Source organism: Perca flavescens, chromosome 16, assembly GCF_004354835.1.
Source record: "Perca flavescens isolate YP-PL-M2 chromosome 16, PFLA_1.0, whole genome shotgun sequence".
Lineage (NCBI taxonomy): Eukaryota > Metazoa > Chordata > Actinopteri > Perciformes > Percidae > Perca > Perca flavescens.
In genome coordinates this window covers 24,182,036-24,205,427 of record NC_041346.1, presented here as the reverse complement: position 1 = coordinate 24,205,427, position 23,392 = coordinate 24,182,036, and the positions used below count along the sequence as shown (strand labels likewise).

The following is a 23,392-nucleotide window of genomic DNA, read 5'->3' as shown; positions in this document are numbered from 1 at the left end:
ACCCTGGAAAGAAACCCATTACACTGTAGCATACCCCATCTGAAACAACAGAACATGACTCAGAGCTCCTGTAAGGCAAATAAATCTGTACCAACAGGAGTGGCACTGGTAATGTGCAGAATCATGACAACAATCCTAAATCACATACATCATAATATGTATGTATGCAGTGCATCAGAGCTTAGATACAGTATTTGTTTTGTATCCCTCCAATTCTTATAAAAAATATTAACAACACTGGAAACGTACAGGACTTATAAGGACATGTGTGTTCACTTGTTGCTTTATTCAAGGTTACACACTATGTACAATACAATGAATATGTACAATACAAATCATTTTTCAGAAATGTATCCCACAATTGTATTCCCATATCCCAATGTAAAATGTTCAGCAACTTCCAATCTAAAGACATCTATTATGGGCAAATAATGATTAAAAAGTTATAATATCAAGATGACCATCCAGACATACTTTGCAGAAAGTTTATTTCCAAAACCTCTAAAACGTTTAAAATATTTTCTCAAAAAACAGGGGCAAGACTATTGTTATACTACTATCTATGGGTTAGATGTGCTGGTCCTGTTTGGTTTCACAAACATTTTCTATATTAAAATATGTTTTTACAAGCTTAGATATTGCACACAATGCAACAGTTAACTGTTGTTGTAGACTCAACTATGCACAAGATAAGCTTCTATTATCTACATTCAGGGTTAATGAGAGAGACCATTTGTTATATATATATATATATATATATATATATATATATATATATATATATATATATATATATATATATATATATATATATATGAGTTCATTCAGGCCTGCTGATGTTTAAATTTGTGAGTTTGGGGACGCAAATTAAAATTACTTAATTTGTGTAAACAGCTAATGTCAAATGACTGAAGGTAATCTTTTAGCTCAGAAGCCATTTTATACAGTATTTTAAGAGGTTTGCATCACTAGTGACTTAATGTCAAACAGGTAAGCATAATTGTGAATACCTTATCCTGTGAATGATCCTGAGTTATCCCTCACTAACAGTTTATTAACACAATTTTACATCCCTGTACTGGTAAATTCAATTAGTTTTGGATCCGCTTTTGTTTTTGTGTTGGTTTTATTGAGGCTAAGGGCTGGCAGGGTCATTACTGATATATTGACATTTCGAACAGTACACAGCTTGCCACAATACCTCTATGCAAAGAGGTGCTTAACCCCTATATAATGTAGAGCAACATTTAAAAAAAATAGTTATATTGAGTTAAAGTGAGACACTCATGAATCCTATCATAGGTCTTTCTTGAAGATTAATATCTTACAAAGTATAAATTGTGAATCAACAAACCTGACGAACTACAAAAACATTGTTTTTTGAAGAAATGTAAGGAGTAGCATGTTATTAAAATGTTCTCAAATGTTAGGCTTATTGTATCTGCTTTTGTAAACGTTGTATATAGTACAAATATTGATTTAAGCCACAGTGGGTGAACCTTAACTGAGAATAAGAACAGAATGCAAAAGATGACCTATTTTCCTGGATCTTGATTGAACTATCAATGCCTGCATTGTCTGGAATTAAACATAAAGTGGATACTCTCTATAAAGGTGTTGCTGTTTGGAAGTAACCCATAGTCACATCTTGCCTGTTTCAGAAGTATAATACACATATTACAGAAAATCTCTTAAATAAGCAGTTGTGAAGTCTAATCTGAACATATCACCACTGAAACGTATATGCTACATTAGGATTGTAGGCTATTCCAACATAGTTTTATTTTTATACTAGGAGTTGTCTAATAATTAGAAACAGACTCTAATTCATCAAACTACTCTGCCGTCGATAAAACGTTCTAATGAGGCGTATGATAGTTCAACTGTGGCATATGGGATAGGCCTAGGCTAGCCAACTATTAAAAGTAAAAGGGTTCCCGGAAAAGCCTGTTTTTGTTTATTAATGCAGCATTAATAGATGACATCACTGTGTTTTGTAATGTAATAATGTAGAATATAAATGTAAGTCTATATATTTAACGGGAAAATACCGATGCCATATTTGAAAGGGTCCATGCTTGGCTGGACTCAGGAAGCGTGTCCGCCCGGCAGTTGGTGCGGAGGGGGACTCGACGGCGAGAGCTTCAGGCGGTTAGTGAGCTGGCGACGGACACCGAAGTATCTCAACGACGGCTTTCCTAACATCTTAAATCAACGCAGCAATGAACACACTTTTACTGTAGCGGTCGTTTTGTGACATGTCCAGGTGAGTTAAACTTGTGGATTGTGTTTTGTGGCTGTAGCTGTGTGGAAAATAGCCGAGGCTAGGAGGGTAAGCTGTGGCTCAATACAAAGGCTTTCTTTGCCGGAGAAAATGCCGGGCTGCAGCAGCCGGGAGGCCCGCCTGTGTCTTTCAAGTCTCCGACTAGTCACGGTTATCCTTGCAATGTTTCACACCATCTCGTCTATTTCTCACAAACATGTAACCATACGGCTTTATGTATAAGTGTTAACGGACAATACTTAAGTTTAGCGGTGTTATCGACCGAATATCGAGGGTTTTGACAACCATGGCCGCGGTACCAAGAAACATGGTTGCTCTGCGGAGTCTCCTAACGCTGCACGCCGGGCATCGATGCAGTCCGTGCCGCTAGAGGGTTACGGGGACAGCCGGGGTTTCTCTGTTGCAACAAGGAAAGCGTCCGGGAGGGAAAAATACACGCAGAAACGCCGTTGCTTATGTTTTACAGAAAATTCTACCCACTAATGTTGGCGTGTCTATTGAAACTTTCTTTGTACACATGATATGTCAAACAAAGTTGTAAGACGCTAGCTACGTTTTTAGCTCGTTTTTTGTGATTCTCGGCGTTTTTTAGCGAGTCGTCTTTGATGACCCATCCTAGTTTCCTGTAGTTATTTGCACTTTTCAACCAGGTTAAGCAGGTTATAATCACTGAGGAGAATGATTGATTAAGTGATGGGCATGTTGTCTCTCGGTGTCAGGCTGTAGTCGCGTTGCCCATTCCCCCTGCAGGGTGCATACTGAGTTGGAAGGGAGGATACGTTTGGCTTAACGTACGTAGGCTAGCAAAGGCTGTTGCATAGCGACTTTTCGACTGGGTAACGTTAAATGTCTTTAAGCATGCTCGTTAATGAAGGTACAATACTAGATGTTACACGGTTTGTCTCTGGTTGTCTGATTGTCGAGTTCAGGTGCCACATAATCATCCATTATCTACGGAGCCTGGCAAATGTACTTGAAGTTACATTTTCGATTTGCGTGAGGTTCATGACTGCAGCTTGTTTGTCAGTCTCCAACCCTGCTCCTCGTGAGCTACATGGCCTGCATGTTTTAGGTATCTCCCCTGAGGCAGTAACGTTATCTTTCCAGGAACAATGATGGGGACAATCAAACAAGCTGAACTCATTGAGAAATATTAACTGATCCAAATTAATAGCATCATTCTGGTTATACCTTCCAAAAGTAACAAAGTGCATTTGGTCAAGTAGGCCTACAATAAAGAAGTTCAGTTAAAGTTACTTGTACTTGAGGATTTCCCATTTAATGTTACTAGTTACTTTAAAGTATTTTTTTATTTTTATATATGTATATGTGTGTGTGTGTGTGTGTGTGTGTGTGTGTGTGTGTATGTATGTATGTGTATATATATATATATATATATATATATATATATATATGTATGTATGTATGTATGTATGTATGTATGTATGTATGTATGTATGTATGTATATATATATATATATATATATATATATATATATATATATATATATATATATATGTGTGTGTGTGTGTGTATATATATATATATATATATATATATATATATATATATATATATATATATATATATATATATGTGTGTGTGTATATATATTGTGTGAGTGTGTGAATGTGAAATATGGTGCATTGTTTTCCATACATAAAGTTATTCAAATAAACTCCACCCTCTTCAGCTAAATTATTAAAGTTCTGTTTACATATATGTATCAGTAATAATGATCCAATTATAGATTGGTATGACATACTGCATACAAAGTACTTAAATTATAAAAGTAAGTACCCTTTATCTGGTAATGTACTTCAAATTTAGTAAGAACTTGAAAGCAGGACTTTTAATAATAGTTTTAATAATAATTTTAAATTCTGATATTGCAGCTCTGATTGCATTAAAGATCTGAATACTAATTCCACCAGTGATTTAACTCCAGCAGCTCAACCTGCTCATGAAGTGACAACTTTCCATTACTCTGTATTTCATTACACAGTTGGATATGTGCACACAGTCAAATCTGTATATCAATGAGAGCATAAACAACATCCAATGTAACAAGGACCAATTGGCACTTTTTATTTGAGGTAATTGATACAGTAATTAGAGGGCACATTTGTATCAAAGCGCTGCTGTTAGCCTACCACTGGCACTCTGGCTGCTCTTTAATGAATGGATGGACTAGCCATAACAACCTGTAACTTCAGTTCCTACTCAAACAATATGTTAACAGTAACAATTTGGAGGGTGTATGTAAGCAACAAATGGGCCCAATAATATATTGTGATAATGTGTCTGCAAAGTCATTACATTTCAGAGTGGAGTGGAATACTTCTTTATTTTTAATTATTTGTGCTACAATAAAATGATTTTAACACTCCAATCACAGCTTCAGGGCAGCCCTGAGGCTGGATTACCAACTGGGCAAATTGGACAACTGCCCCCAGGGCCCAGATCCTCAGGGGCCCTGACAACCCTATGTTCACTTTGTGGCAATTACTTCTCGGCAATATGATTTTTATTGCAAATTTGTGTGGTAATATGCACCATTTCTTTAATTGATCTAAAGCCTTGTAGGGGTGTCAAAATCAACTTTCAATACTTTATTGTTCAGTTGTGATTTTGCTTACCAAGGCTTGATTAAAAGACCATACATTTAGTTTGAATCTCTGATTATATTTTTCCCCGGGGCCCACTTGCAGGTTGATCTGGCTATGGGCAGCCCTGGCTTTTTAGGCATGCTCCAATCTGGATCTACCTAAAAGACCTGGGGCTATTTGTTCAGTCTTAATGAAGTCCATTCTTCCCCTCAATGTGAAAAAATTTACCTGAACACTTCCTTCAGTGGTTTTAAAGTTTTCCAGCATCACTGCCTCCTTTCACTTATACCAGATTTCCAGCAGTGATCCTGTTCCGTATTGCAATATAACTGAGAAATCACTTTTATGCACTTGACTTACATTAACTGTCTTAGCAATTATGTGTGGTATTTGGTAAATGGGACCAAAACAGGGCAGGCATTGCACATACTGCACACACAGTCATCTCAAATCCTCCAGTAATTCATCAAATTGGCCACAAATAAGCACTAAATCCTGCACCCCTGAACCATACACAAAATATCCTAGAACCATGCAGCACCATTGCATGATAACAACATACAGCCTGCAATGAAGTACTGCAGAGTGGTCACATCGAGTTCCTCCACATGATGGCAGCCTAGCACTGAAATTGCCTATTCTGCTGCATATTCAGGATGTGTAGCTGTTTACAAGGATATGGATTCTGATTGGATGTCGTCTGTCAGTATTGACCACTCTGATAGACTGTAGGGTAAAGGGAGTGAGGAAGAGGAAATGAGCAGATAGTCAGATTTTGGTTAAAGCTGAAAGATGTGGTTAGAGGGGAAATATTATCTTCTTGATCCTGATGGTCATATGGTAGGCAACTGACAAAATGAAATGTTCAGTAACAACTGTAAAAATGTACTTTCTGTCAGGGTTAGAGATCAATAACCGGGGCATACTGTATATAAAAAAAAAGGTATAATAATAATACAGTATCAGAGACAATATTATGTAGCATTTTCTGTAGTACTGAACAAGTAATGTATAAGCTATTAGTGCTAGATGTAGACCGCTATAATGTGCATATAGTTTAGCTCACTGGAAATATATCTGTATCTGTATGTTAGCTGAAAAGTAGCAAGAAATTACTGTACATAAATGCTGAATTTACAACTTTCTTCTTCCGTTACATAGTTTTTTCCACCAGAGAGCCCTTGCAAGTTTATTTTTCAGCTGTAAAATGTCCCACTTGGAACATATCTTGGTTACAATTCGTTAAAAAATAAAATAAAATAATGCAAGAGAATCTTCTCAAAAATTTGTTTATGTAAAAAAAAATATAAACCAAACCTTTGCGATTGCCCCATTTAAGCTGAGTCCTTGACAGCATCCCTTTGCTGCATGTCATCCCCTCTCTCTTCCACCTTTTCTGTCTGTCTACCTGTAGTATTACATAAAAATGCATACAAAAACAACAACAACAACAAAAAAAAAAAAATATATATATATATTTTTTTTTTTTTTTTTTTTACTAAACTCAGTGTCGATATTACTATTCTTAAAAAATCCATTATTGGTAGGGCTTTAATTGGAAGACGTCACCTTGTACTCTATGAAATTGCGATGGGCATTTTCTGCAGTTTTCTGACATTTTGTAGAATAAACAAACTAACCAGTTATTTTAAAATGAATCGGTGATAAAAAAAATAGTTTTCCATTGCAGCTCTTATAGTCTCTAAATATGTGTTGGTGGTTGTTAGTAGAAGTAGCCTAGTTAGCTACCTGAAACTATCCTAAAATCTCCTTGAAATAAATTGCCAGTTCAGAGTGTCTGTACATGGTTGGACAAAATGTAGATTTGGACATCATTTAGACAATTGTTTTTGTATGGATCAGTTTGCAATACTCCAATGGCATAATGGACTTCATTCACAGCTTTTACAAAATGATCTAGTATGTGGACACAGAACAAACAACAATGTATTCCATTAAAATAATTTGATGGATTATTCACACAGAAATAATACACATTAATTATTGTTGTAGTTTGACCTGTTGTTCACTGTTGCTCTGTTTTTGTTTTCTTCTCAGATTGAACAATGGGATCGTGATCGGAGGCAGCTGCACTCCAATGGTCGAGGACCTCACCTCACTTCACTAGAATGTACTTGATGAATGTACCTCCTGTCGCAGTGACACAAACAGAATGGAGAACATGTGGCCCACCTGGAGGCTATAGCCTTCCAACTTGCTTCAATGACTCGGACACTGAGTTGTCCACCAGAGGCACACCTATCTCAGATAAGGTCCAGATGATCATAGAGAGCCTTAGGAGCACCCAATCCTCACTCGAGATGGGCGACGAGATCGAGGGAAATGTGCCAGCAGGACAGGAAGGTCATCCCCAAGTCTGCAAAGTTGCAGTGAGTTCTTATGTTGGAACCAAGTCCAAAACTAAAGGTGCCACTGAAAACCAACCGGCAGATGTTTCTTCCCCAAACAACCATAACAGCAGTGACTCAGACAGCGATGATTCTGTAGACAGAGGAATTGAGGAGGCAATACTGGAATACCTGAAGGAAAAGGATGATCACAAACGCAAGGCAGAACCATGCTTCACCACCTTTCTACAATCATCCAAAATTGCCAGGAGAAGCCCACCTGCCCCTGAGGAGGTTTCCAAACAGAACACTGACAGCAATGCATTTTTCATTGCCAGTAGTGAGTTTTCAAAAAGTGTCAAAGCTGAGACTCTCACAGCACCAGCTGTTTTACCTATACAAAAGTATATCAAAAGCATCCCTAAATACCTAAATGACAACCCGGTTAAGAAATTTGATAAAAGTACAACAACCAAAAGTTTAGTTTTGCCCAGAGAGCAGACAAAGAGCCCCTCTAAAACAATCAGCCTCTTCAACAAAGTAAAGTGCCCGGTCACAGTTAAGGTGGAGGAAGACTCAAATGATTCCAGTAGTGATGACGGCATCGAGGAGGCCATTCAAAGATTCCAATTGGAGAAAAAGGAGCAGCAGAACAAAAGGGAAACTGTCATTCCACCTGCACTCAAAGAGGAGTCCGACTCCACCAGCGACGATGGGATTGAAGAAGCTATCCGCAGCTACCAGCTTGAGCAACTCAAGGAGAAGAGCATCCTGAAGCCATTTTTACACAAGCAAAAACCCATTACGAAGTCATTAATACATGCTGTTGGAAGTACAAGCACGGAAAACATGAAGAAACACAGACTGAGAAAGAAAAAGACCAGAGCAGAGAAAGAACTGAAATTTGTTCAACCTCCTGCTTCGTCTGTTTTCACACCCAATCATACACTTTCAGAGAGCTTGGAGGGTAAAGGAAATGGTTTGCTTATGTTTAAAGTAGAGGGTTTTAAAGAGCAACCGAGCCCTGCTCTTCCAAAGGCTAATACAACTGCAGAGCTCATGTGTGCCGAGGCAATACTGGACATTTCAAAAACTGTTATGCCGGGGGCCTTCCATCATAGCGTTGCCCTTAGCAGTTGTACCCCCACCGAATCTTCCTTGCAGTCTTCACCTCCTGACAACTGCCCAGATGAAGAAAGTGATGGCAGCTCCATTGATAGTGAAGAAGGGATAGAGCAAGAAATCCGGAAATTTCTTGAGCAGAAGGCCCAAATGCACAAACAGCCACCCACTGCTACGACTCAAGAGCCTCAAAGTATAAATGAACCAGGGAAAGCAAAAGAAGTGGCAACCCAAAAGAAACCTCAAAAATTGTCTTTGACACAGCGAAGAAAACAAAAGGAGGAAAATTGTAGCATTTCCAACATGTCGAGGCCAGATAACGATGTTGGAGAAACAGCCCCTAAACCTTTACCAGAGCATCAAGAAGAATCCTGCCCGTTGGTAATTTCCCAGAAAACTCAAACGCACCCAATAGCTGGATTTTGCAAGACAGAGCAAAGTGAAGACAAAAGCAGCTCACTTGACAGTGATGAGGACCTCGACACCGCTATAAAAGACCTGCTCAAGACAAAAAAGAAGTCAAAGAAAAAAACGAGAGACTTAAAGCGGAAATCAAGGATGAGCCTCAAAGATGAAGAAACACTGCTGGGAAATGCTGTGAAGACCAAAACGTTCAAACCGGATCCTATTTCCAGGCGCAATCCTTTGAAAAAAGTAGAAAAGAGTAAGGATGACATAAAAGACAAGTCTGGATCAAGTAAAAAGGGCGTTTCACAACATAAACAAACTAATAAGAGTAAAGAGCATGATGTGCATGAAGGTGAAACGGCAGCGGGGGGTAGAGACCCCCCGCTGCCGCACAGTACCCAGGCTGCTCTTGAGATAAAGGAAGACAGCAGTTCAGTAGACAGCGATGACAGCATTGAGCAAGAGATCAGAAGGTTTCTGGCTGAAAAGGCCAAAGTTTCCACTGCAGAGAAAAGTAAAGATGTTTTGAGGAATGTTACTGTGGTGGCTTGCACCCCACTTCAAGTTGAAGACATTAAACAGGAAAATCAGCTGGCTGAAGTTCCAAAAACAAGTATCAGTCCTCTCTCTGGACAGTCTCCTTTGAGTAGTCGGCCTCTTCCAACACCACAGAGTTTGCTGCCAGACCTCTCTACCGTTGGGGCACAATCGCATCTGTCCTCAGTCCAGTCCAGGAGCCCCGGTCTGTTGGAGCCAGCAGACGGGGCCGGGGCTGCCAGAACCGAGCAAAGGAGGCCTAGCATTGGTAGGGGCGACGTCCAGGATGTGATCCCTCAGACGGAGAGAGCTCGGCCCGTTTTGAGTGCCAACATTGGTCTTTCTCGCTCGGAGTCAATGAAGTGGCGCCAGAGCTTTGGACTCCCCACGACCGACTCTAGAACTTTCAGTCGAACTCCATTCCAAATCACCTCATCTAAAATCAGCGAGACTGCATCAGCAACTCCACCATATCAAAGCGGGGGACCCAAATCACAGACTCCAGTCACTGTTTGGTCCTCTGCAAGGACCAGCAGAGCATCTTTCCCCTGCTCTACAGAGACAAATGTAAATACCACGTTTAGATCCCCTGTTTTGAATATTATGTCTACTGCCAGGACACATCCAAGGATGTCCTTTGCACGGAGCCTTGTGCCCGCCCACAGGTCCCAGTGTCCTATGAAAGGAGAGACTGAGAGTATGGTGCATATGTCTAAAGACAAGAGTGTGTTTGTTGAACTGGAATCTAATAGGACCAACCATGTCCAGGTTCGAAGCAGGGAAAGGAGCAAGGGAAGAGAGAGCGCAGACTTGCTAAGTGAGAAAAAAAGAGAAGGCGAGAGCATGAAGATAGATGATAAAGAAGTGCATCTAGAAAGAACAGAGGAAGAATTTATAGATGAGGCAGATTGTCAGTCAGGCAACAGGAGAAATCCAGAGAAGACGCAGGGCTTTTCCACATTGTAAGTATTTTCTTTGGCCTCTATGTCCCATAGCACCAGAATCCAATTTCAGTTAATGTCTTCTCTTAATTTCTTGCCCTGCTGGTAAATAGAATGTAGGTTATGATCAAGCTCATTCATTTATAGGCGCGAAGGGAATGTGTGTTGATACGATAAAACAGGCTTTTTTTTTTTTTTTTTGTAATGTGTTTGTACATTTATACTGCTATGTAACACAATGGCACCATCATAAGAATTTTTTTTTTGTGCTCCGAGGTTCATTCATATCATCAAACCTTTGAAAAGCAATACAGGGACATTTTGGTGCAAGAGGCAGACTGCATGAGTTGTACCACACCATCCAAATGCAGAATACTTTCTTGCAGAAAATGACATCATCCTAAATATCTTTCATATTTCATGTAAAAAGAAGTGACCGAGAAAAAATAACCTCAATGTGACAAAATAAAGATTTAAGGTTAAGACAAAATGCTTAAGATTTGGATGCATCTTTTCAAAGCACGGGAGGGACAACACAATTTAGCATTGTTAATCAGAAAAATACATGCTGATGTTATATAATCTTACCTAATCTACCTGTGATATGTGGGTTTACTTTAAGAAGTCCTTTTATGTGCAAAAGTTAAAAAGTAATTAATGTTGATGTAATGCGTTTCAATTACTGCCTTCATTAGGTATCTTAATAAAAGCCAGAAGACAAAACATAGGCTATATTTTGTGATTAGAGCCAATTACTGTACACCAAGACGTGGTGTACAGTAAATCAAAATGACACATTTTACACCGGTTGAACCATTACTTAAGTGGTTAGACTGAAACAGAAAAGAGACTTGTGCACACAAAACACCATTAGACCTGAAATTCTCGATTAGTCGCCAGAAAATTAATCAGCAACTACCTTAATAATCGAGAAATTGTTTTAGTCATTTTTGAAGTAAAAAATGCCGAACTGGTTCCAGCTTCCCAAATGGGTGTATTTGCTGCTTTGCTTTGTCATATATGATAGTCATTTGAAATTATTTGGGTGTTTGGACTGTTGGCAAAACAAAACATTTGAAGACATCCCTTTCGGCTCTGATGAAGATGAATCTGTTGATCAAGAAAATATGTACTAAATAATGAAAGTAAGCCTTTGTAGCAGCCCTAAATACTTTTATTTTATGTTATGTTTATATAGGGAAAATATCATGTAGAGCTGAGCAATATGGCTAAAATAAAAACAAGAAGTGTATAAAATACAATTTCATTCATCAAAATACATGCCAATTCTCCTAAATGCTTAATTTTTAGATTTATAATAAAAAGACCAGACAGATGCCAACTAATCTAGCATGATACAGTTCATCATGACTTTATCTGCCCAAATGCTACCATGCCAACCACGTTTTGTATTTATCACTGTGTGTCGACAGGCCACTCTCCACTCGCCTCCTCCCCACGTAGTACCTTCCTACTCAGGTCCAGCAGACAAGAGCCACTCTTGTGTCGGTAGCTCCAACTCGAAAACACGTCTCTTTACTTCACCCCTCACCTTATCTCTCCCTATCTTACCCCTTCATGTATTTACCTCACACTGCTTAAGCTCTAAATCTGGGTTCTTCTAATTACAGAAAATTACCTTCTCACCTCATCCACAGATTGAGGATAGCCTTTCTAACTTCTAACTTTTGCACATAAAGAGTAAAGCCAAGGCACACTTTCTTAAAACGCATTACATCTTGACCCTTAATAGGCACAGTTTGTGAGCAATTTTAGAACACCATTTGGTATTGGAACAATGCTTTCTCAGCTACTATGGAGCTATACTACATCTTGATAACAACCTATGTTTTTCAGACACAGTGCTCTTAGTTCATTGTATAGTTTAAACTCATTGATGGAAATCTAAAGCTCAGTTGTTGATGCAAGCCACTATAACAGACTTATTACCTCTATGACTCAAGTGTTGTTCCAGATTCCACAGAAGCCACATATAGTTACTCCTCTCTGTCTTGCTAAACTTGATATTTAGTGTGTTCATTTCTTTGTCATGTTGACGTTTTCTTGAATTTCCTATGTGGGAAAAAAACGCTATTTATTTTCGTTTATAAAAAAAAAAAAGTTACTGAACATGCTGTGCATTGCCAGGTTTTGTAAATATTTTGTAAGAAGTGTAACTTTTTTTTTTTTTTTTTTACTCTTTCAGGAAAAAAAAAAAAAAAAAACTTTTGCTGTGTCTTTTAAGTGCATCAGTGTAATAAAGAGTGGAATCCGAGCAAAAATGGGTCTTTCTCATTAATAAGTATAAAAGTAATACTCATTGCATCACAGTGTCAGTAACACTGCCCATGGTTGAAGTAACACCTACCGTTTTAATTTGCAAGGTACATTCACTGGCTTGAAGATGGACTTTGGTATGAATTACTAGAGAATTAAGTAATTACTGGGAATTGGGTCTGATCTGTGTCCTGCTCTGCCTTGCCCAGGTCGTTGTCCAGTGCCATTGATCCTGGCATCACCTTCATACCTTGCATAGCTCTTACCACAGAGGAGAGAAGCACGATGTTCAACAGGAGATACCCTGCTAAAAAATTCCATAAGGTACAATGATGTAGAAGCAGTTTGTTTGCTCCATTATACACATGATACGTATGTATCCCATTGTTAATGTATGTATCTCTTTATGATGAAAACAGATATTCAGTAACACATCAGCTAAACTCGCCAACCTTTTTTACTTTGGCTGTTTGTAAAAAGTTGTCCATATCCAGAGAGTCTGAAATATGTATTACACAATGCTTGCAGGGGGTACCTTCTGACAGTAGGGCTCCATTGCAGAGAAAGACTGTGCAACGTGTCAAAAGAAAGCTTCAGTTCGTTCCAGTCAACAGGTATGTGTGTGGTTAGACCAAAGTGGTTTTGTCTCCACAGTGAGTGATCAGTCAAATAAAAACCCATTCATCTTAAATGATTATCATCTTTTTCAGGAGAAATGAAGCACCCAGTCACCACAGCATAACCGAGTAAAACTTAATTAATTAAACGTGCATGTTTGTTTTTCTAAGGTTTGCTGTTGGCTTTTATGTTGCAAGCTGGTCGCAGTTTTATAGTTTGGATTATGGCCTCTTTTTCTTTACTTTTTTTTTTTTAGAACATTTATTTTAGGTGGATTTTGGGGAAAACAAATGTTTTTGCCCTCTTTTATAATGTTAAGTTAGGTTTATGTGCAGTTTAGTGTCCCAAATTCCACTATGGCCACGCCAAGACTCGCCCTACAAAGTAGCTCGATTGGTTGGGGTTAGGCATTTGACCTCGAGTGGTTAAGGTTAGGATAGCCGATTGGTCAGGGGATAGGACCTGAACAAATGGGCTTACGTTATGGGGAGTTTGGGACACCAAACTGCACGTATACCGTTAAGTTATATATATTAAGGAGATTCACCAATATATAACAATACATGGAAGAAAGTTAAGTTCACTTGTTGGCTTATTTGTACCCTGTTCTTTAAAACTCAGTTTGGATTGATACAAGATAGATGCCATGAATTCTTCTTGATACTACATTTGTTTTTTCTAAGAAGTGTCATCTTTATTGCCAAACATTTGTTCTATATTAGGAATTATTTTTAATTACTCGTATGTTTTTATAGCTAAACAACATGAGGTCGTTAATGTCAGTTGTGTTGCATGTGTTTTTCAATAAAGTTGTGAAGTTAAATAAAATGGCGTCATGGGTATTGTAGTTTATTATGGAAAACTATCACGACGGAACGGAACTTTACGGCAGTCAATGAACTACAAACACGCAGTTGCAGTTTGCTGACCTTCTGTGGGACTCAAGCAAGCATGGCTGCCCGGGCACTGACAAAAGGTATGTGCACATAAAGTATTTTGAAATTGTCCGACAGAACAACGTTGTCGTCGGAATAGTCTGGGTGCATGGAACACCATTTTATATGTAGCTAGTTAGCTAGAACAGCTGTGGCATGGGTGTAATCCTAACTGACAAATTAGCCATTCGGTTTACAGCTAACGCCTGTAGCTAGCTAGATAACTAGCAGTATTCGCTTGTTACATGTTGATGTCAGATGTTGAAAAAACGATATTTGTGTTTGATGTTTAGGGCTTTGGGGGCTACGTCACTCACGGCTTGTTACAGTCGGACACCCCTGTGGTGGACACCAGTATGCTACTGCAGCGTCTATCAGATCACCCCAACTCCAAATTGATGATGCTACAGGTAAGCTAACGAATGTTAAACTAGCAGGAGTGTGTGAGTTAAGTTATGTTATTCTTGGTTTCCTGCAGACCTGCAGCAATTATATTTCTTCTACATACAGAAAAAGTAATAAACCAGCCACTCGAGAAGCCGGACTTTTTCCGTGTGTCAGAGCTCTTCTCGGTGAAAGACCTGTTCGACGCTAGAGTGCATCTCGGCCATAAAAAGGGTTGCAGGCACAGGTTGGTATTTAAACGCACACAGATCATCAACCGTTTAGCTAATATATGTCGTTGTTCTAATGCTTTGTCAGAGAGGGATTTACACTCGGTAGTGACATTGGGGTTGGCATTTTTAAGTCAGTTACGTACTCTCAAAAAGCCACTTCAACAACAAAATACATTAAGGGATAAATTGGTCCATTTGATTGTGAGAGATGACTGCAACAAATGGCTATTTTCATTATCAAGTAATCAGTTTTCTGTATGTCTATTGATTATTGTTGTGGTTTCTTAGAATATATTGAGAAATCAGAAATGTCATTTCAATTTTGTGTTATGTGTCATATATTAATTAACTTGTTTGGCCCGAAAATGTTCAGTTTACTAGCACAATAGAATATCCTCTTAATTGAGAAGGCGGAACCAGAGAATATGGACCAAAACAACTGATGAGCCATGATCAAAAATATTCATTGATTAATTCTCTGTTGGTCAACTAATCATTTAGTCAACTAACTGTTTCAGCTCTAGTGAAGGAAATTGATTTCTACAAGATAATACACAGTGCAGTCTGTACTTATTTAGACATGACCTTGTTTTGATTCTGTGCTCCACAACATTGATTTGAAATGACCAGACCAAGTGTATTGGAGTAAAGCTAGAAGGGGGCTAGTTGAGGGATTATCAGTACTAGCTTTATGCACTAGTCAACTTACCACAGCAAAGAAACGGAGCAGAACAGAATATGGTGTGATAGAGTGACCGCTGACAAATCAGTAAGTCAATATTCTACTGCTGTGTCTGAAGCACAGTAGGCTGCTGTGACCATTTTGTTTGAACCTAAATTGAATTCTCTTTTTCTTAGGCTCATGGAGCCATACCTCTATGGCTGCCGTTTGGACCAAGATATAATTGATCTCGACCAGACTGTGGAGCACCTTCAGCAAGCCCTTAACTTCACCGCCCATGTAGCGTATCGTGGTGGCGTCATATTGTTTGTCAGCCGCCAGCGTCAGTTTGGCCATCTGGTGGAGAGCACGGCTAAGAATTGTGGGGAGTACGCCCATACGCGATACTGGCAGGGCGGCCTACTTACCAACGCCCCCATCCAGTACGGCCCAGGAGTCCGCTTACCAGACCTCATCATCTTCCTTTCCACTCTCAACAATGTGTTTCAGCCTCATGTTGGAATCCGAGATGCAGCAAAGATGAACATTCCCACAGTGGGTGTGGTGGACTCAAACTGCAACCCCAGCCTGGTGACTTACCCTGTGCCTGGGAATGATGACACTCCGGTTGCCATGGAGATGTACTGTCGCTTATTCAAGATGACTATCAACCGTGCCAAGGACAAAAGGAGACAGATGGAGCTACTGCACGGCCTGTTGGCACCCTCCACACCAAGCTCGTGACGCAATATATTCTTAAATAAGAGACCATTTAAAAAATGCATTTAAAAAAAAAAAAAAAAAAAAAATGAAGTCAAAACCGTCTACTTCTCCCCTTTATCATGCATCTTCATTTGGAGAAATGCTAGTGTTCAGGGCTGAGGCCACAATGCTGTCTTGTTTTAAGACTAAAGTTGTGTGTATATTACTCTTTAATGAATTCTGTTTCTGTGACACGGTCTTCTGGTTCTAATTTAACATTTTTCCTACAGTAGTTTGTCCAAATGTAACTGTTGTGCACCACTGGCTCCAAACAATGACAAGGACTGAAATTATCTTGACTATTAACACATTTGTATAACATTGACTAAATCAGATATCACTTTGTGTAATTGAGTACTTGATTAATTACTAAATCACTTAATGATTTCACAGTGTCCGAGTTTCCCTCTAATTTTTACCTCTTATGTCAAATGTTTCGGCTTTTTTGACACTGGTGTAGGGCTGCTCGATTATGGACAAAATCATAATCCCGATTATATTGGAATTACGATTATTTAACACTATTACTAATTGACTTTTGGAAAGATGTTGCAATTATTGAACTTAAAACAGTGGAAAAAGTTAAACAAATCAACCGTGAAAACACCTAGAACTGTGAAATTTCCCTTAATACTTTTTCCAATTTGAACATTTTTGTTTCCATTCAGATCGCAAAACAAAATAAGAGTTGACTTGCAAAACGTAATGTGCAAAATGGTATTTTTTCTAGTAGACTGAAAGTAGACTGAAATGGTAGTTTTTAAGCAGTTTAGTTATTAAATGTGCTGCAGCATGTCACAAAATGCTATCAACACTTGTCAAAAAAACTTTAAAATTGTTAAGGTCAGTTATAATTTCCCAGACCCCAAACTTAGATCTTCAAATTGCTTGTTTTATCTAACCAACAGTTTAAAACCCAAATATAAACCAACTAGAAGGATAGCTCTCATTAGAAGATGGAAACCGAGAATATCAATGAATCAAAATTGTCAAAAATTACTGAAACAATCGTGCATCAAAATAGTTGCAGATTGATGTTCTTCCGTTAACTTTGAATCATGGGAGCTCCTGTTTGTATATTGCAGTCTATGTGAACATAATCTTGATATATAACATTTCTATCAATATGCAAGAATAATAACACGTTTACTGAACGTTAGCTAAATGGTGTTTAAACCAAATAAGATGTGCACTCTTCTCCAGAACGTTATAAAAATTAACTCTAAAAGCAATTTCTAGAAAACGTGCATCTTGACTGCAATGTAGTCATTTCTGTTAATCAGGTAAAAGTTTAATTCAAGCTACTCTTTCTGGTTTTAGAAATCAAGAATCAAGCTATGTGTTAGTGTCCTAGTATGATATACTATAAAGCCATTTAGCTTTTTCACCGCAGACAAAAGTGGATAGAAACAAACTCCACTCAACTGGAGTATGACATGTTCTCTTCTCTAGTCAGTTAGTTTATGAACTTGTCTTCCATAACGTCCCTTACCTATTTAGTTAAAAAGCTAAATGTTTTAATGCCAACATCACTTATTAGAACATTTTCAAGGGAGTCACTGGTTTTCTAAAGGCAGAAGACCGTGGGATTAATTGCGGTATATAAAGCCTAGTACTCCACTTTGGGCGGTTCGCTTAAGACACAAAGATTGGTCGCTCTCGGATTCCGTAGTTGTACATCAAGTTTTCCTGTATCGACCTTCTCTGACCACCAGAGGGAAAGTCATACTGTCTGTGGGGAAAGTGTTGGAAGGACAAAATGGTGAGTGGGAATTTGGTTTTTATCCATCAGTGGTGGGAATATATGTGACTAAAGCATATAACGTCGAGAACGTTACGAGATAATGTTTAAATACAACACCAGTTTCACGTGTTTAAAGTTTTAAATGTTTACATATAGACTGCAAAAACGGAATGTCTAATCACTTACATTAGCTGTGTAATATGTGTATAACTTTCATCACACAGGTACAGTCGAGGTAACTTTCAGATAAATGCTTGGCCCTGTTGAAATTGTTTCTAGTGTTTTGTTAATAGTTTCATGCATTGCCTTACATGGTAAATAACAGGCTATTTTTTAGCTCCAGCTTGTTCAGCAAGTTCATGTTCACGAGTGCAGCACAAATTGAGAGTTTCGCCTTACTGGAGTCACTTTCTTTCAGGTCTTATCACAAGCTTAATTCTATCTAAATTAGCCGAATTTAGCAGATCTATCATCTACTGGCGGTGTGTTAGAATGGGTGGGGCGGCTTGCCGAGCATTTGGAAGCTTGTCAAACTTGTAACGGTTAATGTGTGTGCATGCTGCTGGTAGGCGTCACTCTTTCTATCTCTCTCGGGTGATAGTAAGGTTAAAGAAGTAACTTAGCCTAGTGTAAATATATCCCTGTTAGTATACATTCTTCTAGCCAGTGTGTTTAATTTAATGAAAATTGGGTTGCAACTAACTATCTGGTTCATGATGTTTCTCTTGATTGATCAAAGCATATTTCAGTCCACTGTCACAAAAGCGTAAGAAAATCAGAAGATGAAACAATCAGCTTGAAGAAGCTAGAAGCAGTAAATCTTTGCCATTATTGCCAAAAGAGTAAATAATAATCAAAATGGTTGTTTAAGTTTTCTCTGTCAGCTAACCGTTGCAGCTCTGTATAAGATATGATCTAAGTTAACGTGAGCGGTTAATACAACAATTAACAGAAAGTTGATGTAGTGGGAAATAAAATGTCAGCAACAGAAACATTTTAACATTATTTTCATTATTTGTCATTTGTGAAGAAGTAGGATTGAAATTATCAATTCATTCCTTAATAGTCAGTACTGGCTTGTAGATTGTATATAATGGGTGAATTTTTTTCTCATTTATGGATGTGGCCTTCAGCTCTGTCTCATGGATAGCAACTATTGATGGACCAATGGACAATAATTTTGGTATGTAAAATATATTTTGCTGGTTATGATTTTGTATTGGAATACTTGTAAACATTAGCATCTGTCTCTTGACGTATTGCTCATTCTTGCAGGTATACGTGCACAGACACGGAGAGAGAAGATCTATGGATTTGCCCCCATGAGGAAAGCTGATCTCAGATATTGAGATGACTGCGTTTCAGAGAATGGTAACTGCTATTATTTAACATATACACTCTGTAGATTGCATGAGGGTTGATTTTGCCCCTTGAGACACAACTCTGGCTTCAGTGTCTCTGTTGTGCAATAAGTGGGCAGACAGCAAGTGACAGGCTCACGATTACTCAATTCCCCATGTTTTGTGGGCTTTGGGTATGGAACCGGGCCAGATACTTAGATTGAGCTTGCCTGTCAGTTACATCAAAAACTTCACAGATTTCAAGGATTGGGTGGCTTACGTTTCTGTAATAAGTAGCTCCAGAATTGTTTTTTTTTTAAGGCCAACCCAAATTCTTCATGTATATGTAGTTCATTTAGCCTGGGAAAACCCTGACGAACTTCTGGCAAATTGGAGATTTGCTCTGCAAGTCAGTCTGGCCCATAGACTGTATAATATTAATGGACAAAGCATCCAGTTCGGCGAAGTGCTGCAAATGCGGAAGTGCCTTAAACCTGCATTCCATCTGAATTCCAGCAGGGGGGCGACGCGTGCGGTTGCAAAAGGAGGTCAGTTTCTGTAGAAGTCTATGAGAAAGTGACCCACTTCTCACTTGATTTATTACCTCAGTAAATAGGGGTGCATGATTCAGAAAATGTCACAAATCGATATTGATTTTTAGGCTCAAGATTCGATTCAAAAAGGATTCTCGATTCAAAAAACGATTCACAGTATGTAAATGTAGTTACTTTTCTCATGGGATTGCAGTGGACATTCAATTTGAAAAAATATATATATGAATACATTTGTGGAATTCTATGAATCGATTTTGAATTGGTAGACCTTGAATCACGATTAGAATATGAATTGATTTTTTTGCACACCCCTATCAGTAAACATTTTCATAATGAGTTCATGGTCTCAATCGTTAGTTTTAAGTCTTCTGCAACACAGAATGATGTTCATTTTTTGAATTATGGTCTCGCTGACTTTAAAATTGGCAATAAAGCAGGTTGGGTGTTTTAGGGCGTGGCTATGATGCAATTGCCAGTGAAAATGTGTAATGTAACGTGGCTCCTCCCTCTCGTCTAAAATCGTCACATCCGCAACCAGGATGGCTGCGCCCGGAACGGCAAACTCGACAACTCGTAGCAGATCTCCACAAACCAATGGGTGACGTCACGCCTGCTCTGTCCATTAATATTATACAGTCTATGGTCTGGCCAAGAGCCCATTCAAGCCCATTTCCAATTTTTCCAAATTGACCGTTGAGGCCAATCACAACCGTTGAGGCGGGCTTTACACGATGATGATAGCGCAGCAACGGCCAGCAGCTTTTTGTTTACATTCAACATGGCAGCCACCGAAGCGCAGCAACCCGTTGATGCCGCTGTCGCTGCTACGTCACCCGGATCGTTGGTCTGATTGGTTGAAGGACTATCCAATTTGAGCGGTGACGCCCCTTTGGAAATGAGCTGTGAATGAACCTTCCCCAGACCCACTCTGTTACAACTGAGAAGGGTCTGGTGTCAACCAGGCTATAGTTCATTATAAATCTTGAATGCAACTATTCACATGAAGTACATCTATATTTTCAAATAGTCCTCTTTACTTTGGAAAATAAAATAAATGTGCAGTACATCCATATTTAAAGCTATTAAAACAACGTAAGAGGAATAAACCAAGAAGTAGGACCAAAACACAGTTAGCATTTTGCCTTGATTGTTTGTAATGAAGGTCTTCCTCGTATAGAGGACCAGTGTTCATCATTTGAAGGACCAGATAAAGCCGTGGAGCTGCTGTAGGGGTGCTCGGGCAGGTGAGAATTCATGCAGACTTGACATTTTCCGACTATTTGCTCCTGCGTTTCCTCGGCTCTCGTCCAGCATGCCCCTTGAGGCGTTGCAGTCCAACATTGTGTTGAGCCTGTGTCATTAGGTGGCAGAAAACAAAAGGTCTACATCATCATCTGCATTCAATACCTACAACAGTGGGGATTTGGAGTAAAGTTGTTTACCAACAGGTCACTTTTTTTTAAAGTTAGTAAAAGATGAAATAATTGTTAGATTTTGAAACAAACATAACAACATGTGTAATTGTGATTTTGTCTTTACAGTGAAACAACTCAAGTCTTGGGACAATACATTTGAAGCCATCTGCAGAGATGCATCGAGGACATGGTCGAAAGGGAGAATTTTGCATCTGATCACCTTGAAACAAATGCTTCAAGACATTCCTGAACAATATTAAGGCATACTTCGAAAAAAGCAGTAGCTATACTTTTGTGATATCTTGTTGGCCAATATGTTCAATAAAAGGTTAAATGTTATCGAGTCTCTTTCATTTAACTACACTAACGCTGAAAAACATCAGACTAAAACGTCTTTGCTGACTTTGCAACAGCAGTTGAAGTTGTTTAACCCCTTGACTGTTTGAATTTGTAGTTCCTTTTTACTTATGTGCCAACAATTTCGAAAAATCCTTTTGCAGTATTAAACCTAAAAAAAATTATAGTCTTAATATTTCGCAGCATGTCATTTTATTCCTTACATATCACGAGTTGAGTTAATGACTGTAGGGTTCGGGTTCATGCTATAAAATATCACCCTCTATTATATTATATTAGGTTATATCTGTGAAAGTTCAACACCAAACCAGAAGGAGGTATATGACTGCTTATGAATACAGTAGTAACCTACAGTAAATACATTAATCAGTCACTGCTGTTTCTATGTTTTCAGTTAGTAGCATACTTAGTAGTGCAGTGCCTGCTTAAAACATGCCTGTTTGGAATGACTGATTGCTTGACCTCCTGTATCGCTGCTTGCAGCAACCATTGTAGAACCATTGTACCCCGAAATAACTTACAGAAGGACCCCAAAGCACTTCATATGCAACTGTAGGCCTATCCTACTGACTTAACTGTGCACTTGTACTTCAGAGGAAAACATTGTAATACTACATTTACCTGACAGAGAACATTGCCGATTCAGATTCTACTCACAAAATATCACAATTAAAATACAAAGCATTAAATATCCAGAATTCTATTAGAGTAGAAAATCTCTATATTGAAGGTAGCCCACATTGTGCTGATAATGCCTCTCTTTTTACTTTAACTAAACATTTGCAAGCAGAACTTGTACTGTGCAGTCAAGGCTCGCCTGCGGATCATCTAGAGGCTACGTTTACGCGTGGCCGGATATTTTCATAAACAGACATTTCACCCTCTCCGTTTTCAAAAATAACATTGTGCACGCCTGTCAGTTTTCAGAAAAGTGTTCGTTTACACAAGTGTTTCTCAACGGTGGTGGTACAGCCCCCCAGGGGGCGTCAGAGGATGATGGGGGGCGTTGATAGCAATATTGTGGAAAAGGGGGCGTTGAGGTGCCTTTGGGGGCATTTGTTTTAAGGAAAGTTTACACAAAAAGTTCGCAACAATACAAGTTTACACTTTAAAGGTCCCATGGCATGAAAATTTCACTTTATGAAGTTTTTTAACATTAATATGAGTTCCCCCAGCCTGCCTATGGTCCCCCAGTGGCTAGAAATGGTGATAGGTGTAAACCGAGCCCTAGGTATCCTGCTCTGCCTTTGAGAAAATTAAAGCTCAGATGAGCCGATCTGGAATCTTCTCCTTATGAGGTCATAAGGAGCAAGGTTACTTCCCCTTTCTCTGCTTTGCCCACCCAGAGAATTTGGCCCGCCCATGAGAGAGAGAGACATCATGGCTTTCAAACGAGCAAAGTGGCAGTTGGTCAAGACCACAAACTTGTAGCTACCAGTGTAACGAGAAGCTCAAGCCCACGTTAGCCAATCAGAATCCCAAAAATAGCAACAACAGCAATAAATCATTTCCTCTTTCTCTTTTGAACACAGATGAAACCGCCGTTTTTCTCCGTTTACATGTAGCCTAAACGTGCAAACGAAGTTTTCCAAAATCTCCACTCTGGCCGCAGTTTTTAGAAATAATCGTTTTCAGAGGCGAAGGAGTACATAACCAATGTGTTAAAGACAGTTAAATGTTGCTTTTGTATTTCAGAATACCACCTTCAAGGCAGTTTTAGTAAATAATGCATTACATTTTTATAATCATGAAACTAATTAGCTTTTGGGGGCAATTTGGAGTGCCCAACTGCTGCATGGATTTGAGGATTGTGGGAGAAACCGGAGCACCCAGAGTAAACCCTCAACAGACTCAGAAAGGAC

At 38.8% G+C, this 23,392-nt stretch overlaps 2 protein-coding genes, 1 long non-coding RNA gene and 1 other non-coding gene across 6 annotated transcripts; all 4 read left to right on the top strand.

Annotated features, from left to right (window-relative positions):
* Positions 1 to 1,886: 1,886 nt before the first annotated feature.
* ppp1r26 (protein phosphatase 1, regulatory subunit 26) lies at positions 1,887 to 13,547 on the top strand. The gene is made up of 5 exons (XM_028601451.1): positions 1,887 to 2,266; positions 6,953 to 10,271; positions 12,737 to 12,851; positions 13,056 to 13,141; positions 13,238 to 13,547. Exons 2-5 carry the CDS (start codon positions 7,024 to 7,026, stop codon positions 13,275 to 13,277), a joined length of 3,489 nt encoding a protein of 1,162 aa, XP_028457252.1. The 5' UTR covers positions 1,887 to 2,266; positions 6,953 to 7,023; the 3' UTR covers positions 13,278 to 13,547.
* Positions 13,548 to 14,011: 464 nt separating this feature from the next.
* On the top strand, positions 14,012 to 16,515 carry mrps2 (mitochondrial ribosomal protein S2). The gene is made up of 4 exons (XM_028601452.1): positions 14,012 to 14,121; positions 14,374 to 14,490; positions 14,591 to 14,711; positions 15,556 to 16,515. Exons 1-4 carry the CDS (start codon positions 14,097 to 14,099, stop codon positions 16,100 to 16,102), a joined length of 810 nt encoding a protein of 269 aa, XP_028457253.1. The 5' UTR covers positions 14,012 to 14,096; the 3' UTR covers positions 16,103 to 16,515.
* Positions 16,516 to 17,754: 1,239 nt separating this feature from the next.
* On the top strand, positions 17,755 to 21,512 carry LOC114571212 (uncharacterized). Of its 3 annotated transcripts, none has more exons than XR_003694627.1 (5): positions 17,755 to 17,882; positions 18,998 to 19,047; positions 19,140 to 19,235; positions 20,921 to 21,002; positions 21,300 to 21,512. It is a non-coding gene; the product is annotated as an uncharacterized LOC114571212 (long non-coding RNA). The 3 variants fall into 3 exon arrangements; XR_003694626.1 differs by having other exon boundaries at positions 17,757 to 17,882; positions 20,936 to 21,002; XR_003694625.1 differs by lacking the exon at positions 20,921 to 21,002 and having other exon boundaries at positions 17,764 to 17,882.
* LOC114571607 (small nucleolar RNA SNORA17) lies at positions 21,070 to 21,172 on the top strand. Its single transcript, XR_003694677.1, has one exon. It is a non-coding gene; the product is annotated as a small nucleolar RNA SNORA17 (small nucleolar RNA).
* Positions 21,513 to 23,392: the final 1,880 nt, after the last annotated feature.

Excerpts from the sequence above, each read along its gene's own strand:
- ppp1r26 (XM_028601451.1), top strand. The coding sequence starts at position 7,024 with ATGTACTTGATGAATGTACCTCCTGTCGCAGTGACACAAACAGAATGG. Across the intron at positions 12,852-13,055 it reads CTGCTAAAAAATTCCATAAG|GGGGTACCTTCTGACAGTAG; the intron begins GTACAATGATGT and ends CAATGCTTGCAG. Across the intron at positions 13,142-13,237 it reads CAGTTCGTTCCAGTCAACAG|GAGAAATGAAGCACCCAGTC; the intron begins GTATGTGTGTGG and ends CATCTTTTTCAG.
- mrps2 (XM_028601452.1), top strand. The coding sequence starts at position 14,097 with ATGGCTGCCCGGGCACTGACAAAAG. Across the intron at positions 14,491-14,590 it reads CCAAATTGATGATGCTACAG|AAAAAGTAATAAACCAGCCA; the intron begins GTAAGCTAACGA and ends TTCTACATACAG. Across the intron at positions 14,712-15,555 it reads AAAAAGGGTTGCAGGCACAG|GCTCATGGAGCCATACCTCT; the intron begins GTTGGTATTTAA and ends TCTTTTTCTTAG.